Here is a 9,700-nt window from a genome sequence, read left to right on the forward strand (position 1 = left end):
TGGTTTAAGTTTCAGACACTCACTGGTTTAAGTGTCAGACACTCACTGGTTTAAGTTTCAGACACTCACTGGTTTAAGTTTCAGACACTCACTGGCTTAAGTTTCAGACACTCACTGTTTTAAGTTTCAGACACTCACACTCAAGTATACTGAATGAAAATATTAAGACAAAATGATAAAATTTCAATGATTTTACTAAGTTACATTTCATATATGGAAATCAGTCAATTGAAATCAATTCATTAGGCCCTAATCAATGGACTTCGCATGACTGGGCAGGAGCGCTGCCATGGGTGGGCCTGGGAGGGCATAGGCCCACCCACTGGGGAGCCAGGCCCAGCCAATCAGAATGAGTTTTCCCCACAAAAGAGCTTTATTACTGAATGAAATACCCCTCAGTTTCATCAGCTTTCTTGGTGGCTGGTCTCAGACGATCCTGCAGGTGAAGAAGCCCGGGTGTGGAGGTCCTGGGCTGGCGTGGTTACACGTGGTCTCCGGTTATGAGGCTGGTTAGAGGTACTACCAAATTCTTTAAAATTACGTTGGAAGCGGCTTATGGTAGAAAAATTAACAAATCTCTGATGGACATTACTGCAGTCATCATGCCAATTACACGCTCCCTCAGAACTTGAGACATCTGTGGCATTGTGTTTTGTGACAAAACTGCACATTTTAGAGTGGCCTTTTATTGTCCAAAGCAGAAGGTGCACCTGTGTAATGATCATGCTGTTTAATCCGCTTCTTGATATGCCACACCTGTCAGGTGGATGGATCATCTTGACAATGTAGAAATGCTCACTAACAGGGATTTAAGCAAATTTGTGCACAAAATTTCAGCTAAATAATATTTTTGCGTGTATGGAAAATGTATGGGATCTTTTATTTCAGCTCATGAAAACATGGGACAAACACTTTACATGTTGCGTGTATATTTTTGGTCAGTATATATGACAGGTAGATAGACACAACTTACCCCAAAAAGTTGTACATAGTTGGTGATGAGGTCTTGGACCACGCTGATCTCTGGTGTGGTTTGTCCCTCGGTTTGGAAGAGACATGAGGAGAACACACAGGCTAAGTCTCTGGTCTGCATCTGGTTTATATGGGAGCACCTCTGGACCCTACACAGTATAGATATACAGGAGGACACACTGATAAACACACATATAGGTGACATAGACTCATACACATACTGTAAGTACAGTACATAAACCCACAAATGCTTAAATACACACACAGGAACAGACACACACACACACACACACCTAAAAGCACAGCTACACACAATGTCCCCCTCATACACAACCAAACTATGTACACACACCCTGGTCAACAGCATGAGCATGTGTGCTGGGAACTAGAGGTAATGACTGTAAGAGACGTTAAACCAGGCCGCAGTCCAGGTAATGACTGTAGGAGATGTTAAACCAGGCCACAGTCTAGGTAATGACTGTAGGAGATGTCAAACCAGGCCGCAGTCAGGTAATGACTGTAGGAGATGTCAAACCAGGCCGCAGTCTAGGTAATGACTGTAGGAAGATAGTTAACCAGGCCACAGTCTAGGTAAGGACTGTAGGAGACGTTAAACCAGGCCACAGTCTAGGTAATGACTGTAGGAGACGTTAAACCAGGCCACAGTAAATGACTGTAAGAGACGTTAAACCAGGCCACAGTCTAGTAATGACTGTAGGAGATGTTACCCAGGCCACAGTCTAGGTAATGACTGTAGGAGACGTTAAACCAGGCCACAGTCTAGGTAATGACTGTAGAGACGTTAAACCAGGCCACAGTCTAGGTAATGACTGTAGAGAGCTAAACCAGGCCACAGTCTAGGTAATGACTGTAGGAGAGTGTTAACCAGGCCACAGTCTAGGTAATGACTGTAAGAGAGTAAACCAGCGAGCCAGTAAGACGTAGAGACGTTAACCACGCCACAGTCTAGGTAATGACTGTAGGAGATGTTAAACCAGGCCGCAGGCTAGAAAGATTAAGAAGTAAACCAGGCCCAGTCTAGGTAATGACTGTAAGAGATTTAAACCAGGCCCAGGCTAGAAGGATGTAGAGATGTAAAGAATTTCAGCCGCATCTGAATACGTAGAACGAAACAGGCCACAGTTCAAATTCCAGCAAAATACCCAATTAAGTATTTTTTATTTCATTGCACCTTTATTTTGACAGGGAGTCATGCTGAGAACAATGTCTCTTTTTAGAATTGAGCCCCGTACACACATAAAAACACATCAATATACACTATACACATCAATACACGGAAATCAAAACACAAGCATAGAAAACAAACACATTTGTCAGTGGAAAGGTCCTCAATCAGCCTTTTGAAGTGCCCTACAGGCACCAAATTGTAGAGAGCCTCTCGAGATTACTCCACAAGTAAGGTGCACAAAAACTAAAAGCAGATTGACCTAACTCAGTGGAGATGGAAGAGATTTCCAGAGCCATCCCTCAGACTGGGTCTGGTATCTCGTACATCTGTAGGTTAACAAGGAAGTAAGGTACGGTGGAAATCTTCTCCAAACAATTCGCTCATTACCATAATAGTCAGATTAATCATCCAACGTTTACACTGTGGCTTCGGAGCAGAACAGCAGCACGGTAAGCATCAGTGTGCAAGACCTCATCAGCCCAGACAAGTAGTAGTAGTGAATTATAAGTATTTACAGTATCTAACAGAAGTAGAAATATGCTGTATCTAATGTATGTCCATATCTACTTTCCTAGAAGGGTGGAATTGGGGGAGAATGTGTTCTAGACTAGTTCTCAAGGTTATTTTATTTTGGGATTTAACCCTATCTGGTAAACCATGGGACACGAGAGTCTGGTTAAAAAAAACATCTACATTAACCATTTAAAAATGTTTATTTTTTTTACTGTAGTGGGCTGAAAGTAGTGGCATCCTGTGCTGACACACAACGTGGTATCATTCACACCCAGAGGAGGTTATGTAAAATATAGAATGGTGTTATGGGTAAATGAAGTGACTTCTGCAGAGCAAGGGATTGTGGGTTAGAAGTGTCAATAAGAACAGGTGGCATTGCTATGCCGATGTGCCCAAGTCTGTGTTGTTGTCTCACTTACCACCCACACACAGTTCTGGTGTGTGTGTGTGTGTGTGTGGTGTGTGTGTGTGTGTGTGTGTGTGTGTGTGTGTGTGTGGTGTGTGTGTGTGTGTGTGTGTGTGTGTGTGTGTGTGTGTGTGTGTGTGTGTGTGTGTGTGTGTGTGTGTGTGTGTGTGTGTACATCTTAGCCTAGTACAGTTAAACTCAGTTTTCCCAATTCCTGACATTAATCCTAGTAAAAATCCCTGTCTTAGGTCAGTTAGGATCACCACTTTATTTTAAGAATGTGAAATGTCAGAATAATAGTAGAGATAATGATTTATTCAGCTTTTATTTCTTTCATCACATTCCCAGTGGGTCAGAAGTTTACATACACTCAATAAGTATTTGGTAGCATTGCCTTTAAATTGTTTAACTTGAGTCAAACGTTTTAGGTAGCCTTCCTCAAGCTTCGCACAGTCAGTTGGGTGAATTGTGGCCCATTCCTCCTGACAGAGCTGGTGTAATTGAGTCAGGTTTGTAGGCCTCCTTGCTTGCACACTTTTTTAGTTCTGCTCACAAATTTTCTATAGGATTAAGGTCAGGACTTTGTGATGGCCACTCCAATACCTTGACTTTGTTGTCCTTAAGCCATTTTGCCACAACTTTGGAAGTATGCTTGGGGTCATTGTCCATTTGCAAGACCCAAGCTATAACTTCCTGACTGATGTCTTCAGATGTTGCTTCAATATATCCACATAATGTTCCTATCTCAATATGCCATCTATTTTGTGAAGTGCACCAGTCCCTCCTGCAGTAAAGCACCCCCACGACATGATGCTGCCACAGTTGGGAAGGTGTTCTTCGGCTTGCAAGCCACCCCCTTTTTCCTCCAAACATAACGATGGTCATTATGGCCAAACAGTTCTATTTTTGTTTCATCAGACCAGAGGACATTTCTCCAAAAAGTACAATCTTTGTCCTCATGTGCAGATGCAAACCGTAGTCTGGATTTTGCAATGGTGGTTTTGGAGCAGTGGCTTCTTCCTTGCTGAGCAGCCTTTCAAGTTATGTCGATATAGGACTCGTTTTACTGTGGATATAGATACTTGTGTACCTGTTTCCTCCAGCATCTTCACAAGGTCCTTTGCTGTTGTTCTGGGATTGATTTGCACTTTTCGCAACCAAGTACGTTCATCTCTAGGAGACAGAACACGTCTCCTTCCTGAGCGGTATGACGGCTGCGTGGTCCCATGGTGTTTATACTTGCGTACTATTGTTTGTACAGATGAGTGTGGTACCTTCAGGCGTTTGGAAATTGCTCCCAAGGATGAACCAGACTTGTGGAGGTCTATAATTATTTTTCTGATGTCTTGGCTGATTTCTTTTGATTCTCCCATTATGTCAAGCAAAGAGGCACTGGGTTTAAAGGTAGGCCTTGAAATACATCCACAGGTCCACCTCCAATAGGCTAATTGACATAATTTGAGTCAATCAGAAGTTTCTAAAGCTTGACATCATTTTCTAGAATTGTTTAAAGGCACAGTCAACTTAGTGTATGTAAACTTCTGACCCACTGGAATTGTGATACAATGAATTATAAGTGAAATAATCTGTCTGTAAACAATTGTTGGAAGAATTACTTGTGTCATGCACAAAGTAGATGTCCTAACCGACTTGCCAAAACTATAGTTTGTTAACAAGACGTTTGTGGAGCTGTTGAAAAACTATATTGTAGACATTGTAGGATTTTTTATGAATTTATTTGCAAATTATGGTGGAAAATAAGTATTTGGTCACCTACAAACAAGCAAGATTTCTGGCTCTCACAGACCTGTAACTTCTTCTTTAAGAGGCTCCTCTGTCCTCCACTCGTTGCCTGTATTAATGGCACCTGTTTGAACTTGTTATCAGTATAAAAGACACCTGTCCACAACCTCAAACAGTCACACTCCAAACTCCACTATGGCCAAGCTAGTAATGACTGCTAGGAGATGTAAACAGGCCCAGTCTAGGTAATGACTGTAGGAGACTGGTAAACCAGGCCACAGTCTAGTAAGACGAGGAGACGTTAAACCAGGCACACTGAGCTGTAGGAACGTTAAACCAGGCCACAGTCTAGTAATGACTGTAAGAGACGTTAACAGGCCACAGTCTAGGTTAATTGACTGTAGGAGATGTTAAACCAGCGCACAGTCTAGGTAATGACTGTAGGAGACGTTTAAACAGGCCACAGTCTACGTAATGACTGTAGGAGACGTTAAACAGGCCACAGTCTAGTAATGACTGTAGGAGACGTATAAACCAGGCCACAGTCCTAGGTCTAATGACTGTAGCGAGAGTGGAAACCAGGCCACAGTCTAGGTAATGACTGTAAGAGATGTTAAACCAGCCGCAGTCTAGTAATGACTGTAAGAGACGTTTAACCACGCCACAGTCTAGGTAATGACTGTTAGGAGATGTTAAAACCAGGCCGCAGTCTAGGTAAAGACTGTAAGAGATGTTATTAAGCCAGGCCGCAGTCTAGGTAATGACTGTAAGAGATGTTAAACCAGGCCGCAGTCTAGGTAATGACTGTAAGAGATGTTAAAGCCAGGCGCAGTCTAGGTAATGACTGTAGGAGACGTTAACCAGCGCACAGTTCAAATTCCAGCAAAATAACCAATAAGTATTTTTTTATTTCATTGCACCTTATTTTGACAGGGAGTCATGCTGAGAACAATGTCTCTTTTTAGAATTGAGCCCGTACACACAGTAAAAACACATCAATATACCACTATACACATCAATACATCGGAAATCAAAAACAAGCATAGAACAACACATTTGTCAGTGTAAAGGTCCTCAATCAGCCTTTTGAAGTGCCCTACAGGCACCAAAATTGTAGAGAGCCTCTCGAGATTCTCCACAAGTAAGGTGCACAAAAACTAAAAGCAGATTGACCTAACTCAGTGGAGATGGAGAGATTTCCAGAGCCATCCCTCAGACTGGTCTGGTATCTCGTACATCTGTAGGTTAACAATGAAGTAAGGTACGAGTGGAAATCTTCTCAAACATTCGCTCATTACCATAATTAGTCAGATTAATCATCCAACGTTATTACATGACTCTGGCTTCGGAGCAGAACACAGCAGCGGTAGCATCAGTGTGCAAGACCTCATCAGCCCAGACAAGTAGTAGTAGTAATTATAAGTATTTACAGTATCTAACAGAAGTAGAATATGCTGTATTCTAATGTATGTCCATATCTACTTTCCTAGAAGGGTGATTGGCGGGAGAATGTGTTCTAGACTAGTCTCATAGTATTTTTATTTGGGATTTAACCTATCTGGTAAACCATGGGACACGAGAGTCTGGTTAAAAAAAACATCTACATTAACCATTTAAAAATGTTTATTTTTTTACTGTAGTGGGCTGAAAGTAGTGGCATCCTGTGCTGACACACAACGTGGTATCATATTCACACCCAGAGGAGGTTAGTAAAATATAGAATGGGTTATGGGTAAATGAGTGACTTCTGCAGAGCAAGGGATTGTGGGGTTAGAAGTGTCATAAGAACAGGTGGCATTGCTATGCCGATGTGCCCAAGTCTGTGTTGTTGTCTCACTTACCACCCACACACATTCTGTGTGTGTGTGTTGGTGTGTGTGTGTGTGTGTGTGTGTGTGTGTGTGTGTGTGTGTGTGATGTGTGTGTGTGTGTGTGTGTGTGTGTGTGTGTGTGTGTGTGTGTGTGTGTGTGTGTGTGTGTGTGTGTGTGTGTGTGTGTGTGTGTACATCTTAGCCTAGTACAGTTAAACTCAGCTTTCCCAATCCATGACATTTAATCCTAGTAAAAATTCCCCTGTCTTAGGTCAGTTAGGATCACCACTTTATTTTAAGAAATGTGAAATTCAGAATAATAGTAGAGATAATGATTTATTTCAGCTTTTATTTCTTTCATCACATTCCCAGTGGGTCAGAAGTTTACATACACTCAATAAGTATTTGGTAGCATTGCCTTTAAATTGTTTAACTTGAGTCAAACGTTTTAGGTAGCCTTCTCAAGCTTCGCACAGTCAGTTGGGTGAATTGTGGCCATTCCTCCGACAGAGCGTGTAATTGAGGCAGGTTTGTAGGCCTCCTTGCTTGCACACTTTTTTAGTTCTGCTCACAAAATTTTCTATAGGATTAAGGTCAGGACTTTGTGATGGCCACTCCAATACCTTGACTTTGTTGTCCTTAAGCCATTTTGCCAACACTTTGGAAGTATGCTTGGGGTCATTGTCCATTTGCAAGACCCAAGCTATAACTTCCTGACTGATGTCTTCAGATGTTGCTTCATATATCCACATAATGTTCCATCTCAATATGCCATCTATTTTGGAAGTGCACCAGTCCCTCCTGCAGTAAAGCACCCCCACGACATGATGCGCCACAGTTGAAGGTGTTCTTCGGCTTGCAAGCCACCCCTTTTTCCTCCAAACATAACGATGGTCATTATGGCCAACAGTTCTATTTTTGTTTCATCAGACCAGAGGACATTTCTCCAAAAAGTACAATCTTTGTCCTCATGTGCAGATGCAAACCGTAGTCTGGATTTTGCAATGGTGGTTTTGGAGCAGTGGTTCTTCCTTGCTGAGCAGCCTTTCAAGTTATGTCGATATAGGACTCGTTTTACTGTGGATATAGATACTTGTGTACCTGTTTCCTCCAGCATCTCACAAGGTCCTTTGCTGCTGTTCTGGATTGATTTACACTTTTCTCAACCAAGTACGTTCATCTCTAGGAGACAGAACACGTCTCCTTCCTGAGCGGTATGACGGCTGCGTGGTCCCATGGTGTTTATACTTGCGTACTATTGTTTGTACAGATGAGTGTGGTACCTTCAGGCGTTTGGAAATTGCTCCAAGGATGAACCAGACTGTGGAGGTCTATAATTTTTTCTGATGTCTTGGCTGATTCTTTTTGATTTCCCATTATGTCAAGCAAAGAGGCACTGGGTTTAAAGGTAGGCTTAAATACATCCACAGGTCCACCTCCAATAGGCTAATTGACATAATTTGAGTCAATCAGAAGTTTCTAAAGCTTGACATCATTTTCTAGAATTGTTTAAAGGCACAGTCAACTTAGTGTATGTAAACTTCTGACCCACTGGAATTGTGATACAATGAATTATAAGTGAAATAATCTGTCTGTAAACAATTGTTGGAGAATTACTTGTGTCATGCACAAAGTAGATGTCCTAACCGACTTGCCAAAACTATAGTTTGTTAACAAGACGTTTGTGGAGCTGTTGAAAAACTATATTGTAGACATTGTAGGATTTTTTATGAATATTTGCAAATTATGGTGGAAAATAAGTATTTGGTCACCTACAAACAAGCAAGATTTCTGGCTCTCACAGACCTGTAACTTCTTCTTTAAGAGGCTCTCTGTCCTCCACTCTTGCTCTCGTATTAATGGCACCTGTTTGAACTTGTTATCATATAAAAGACACCTGTCCACACCTCAAACAGTCACACTCCAAACTCCACTATGGCCAAGACCAAAGAGCTGTCAAAGGACACCAGAAACAAAATTGTAGACCTGCACCAGGCTGGGAAGACTGAATCTGCAATAGGTAAGCAGCTTGGTTTGAAGAAATCAACTGGGGAAGCAAATTATTAGGAAATGAAGACATACAAGACAACTGATAATCTCCCTTGATCTGGGGCTCCACGCAAGATCTCACCCCGTGGGGTCAAAATGATCACAAGAACGGTGAGCAAAAATCCCAGAACCACACGGGGGGACCTAGTGAATGACCTGCAGAGAGCTGGGACCAAGTAACAAAGCCTACCATCAGTAACACACTACGCCGCCAGGGACTCAAATCCTGCAGTGCCAGACGTGTCCCTGCTTAAGCCAGTACATGTCCAGGCCGTCTGAAGTGCTAGAGAGCATTTGAGTGATTGGAGAATGTCATATGGTCAGATGAAACCAAAATAGAACTTTTTGGTAAAAACTCAACTCGTCGTGTTTGGAGGACAAAGAATGCTGAGTTGATCCAAAGAACACCATACCTACTGTGAAGCATGGGGGTGGAAACATCATGCTTGGGGCTGTTTTTCTGCAAAAACCAGGACGACTGATCCGTGTAAAGGAAAGAATGAATGGGGCCATGTATCGTGAGATTTTGAGTGAAAACCTCCTTCCATCAGCAAGGGCATTGAAGATGAAACGTGGCTGGGTCATTCATTATGACAATGATCCAAACACACCGCCCGGCACGAAGGAGTGGCTTCGTAAGAAGCATTTCAAGGTCCTGGAGTGGCCTACCAGTCTCCAGACTCAACCCCATAGAAAATCTTTGGAGGGAGTTGAAAGTCCATGTTGCCAGCAACAGCCCCAAAACATCACTGATCAGAGGAGATCTGATGATGAGGAATGGGCCAAAATACCAGCAACAGTGTGTGAAAACCTTGTGAAGACTTACAGAAAACGTTTGACCTCTGTCATTGCCAACAAAGGGTATATAACAAAAGTATTGAGATAAACTTTTGTTATTGACCAAATACTTATTTTCCACCACAATTGCAAATACATTCATTAAAAATCCTACAATGTGATTTTCTGGAATATTTTTTCTCATTTTGTCTGTCATAGTTGAAGTGTACCTATGATGAA

At 42.1% G+C, this 9,700-nt stretch overlaps 1 protein-coding gene across 1 annotated transcript in view; it reads right to left on the bottom strand.

The window, feature by feature from the left end:
* Positions 1–9,700, bottom strand: part of LOC112071308 (arf-GAP with Rho-GAP domain, ANK repeat and PH domain-containing protein 2-like) — a 149,494-nt gene that overhangs the window by 34,672 nt on the left and 105,122 nt on the right. The window contains 1 exon segment of the mRNA XM_070439339.1: positions 974–1,121. Within this exon segment, the coding sequence (XP_070295440.1) occupies positions 974–1,121 (148 nt within the window).

Source organism: Salvelinus sp. IW2-2015, unplaced genomic scaffold, assembly GCF_002910315.2.
Source record: "Salvelinus sp. IW2-2015 unplaced genomic scaffold, ASM291031v2 Un_scaffold1577, whole genome shotgun sequence".
NCBI classification, from domain to species: domain Eukaryota; kingdom Metazoa; phylum Chordata; class Actinopteri; order Salmoniformes; family Salmonidae; genus Salvelinus; species Salvelinus sp. IW2-2015.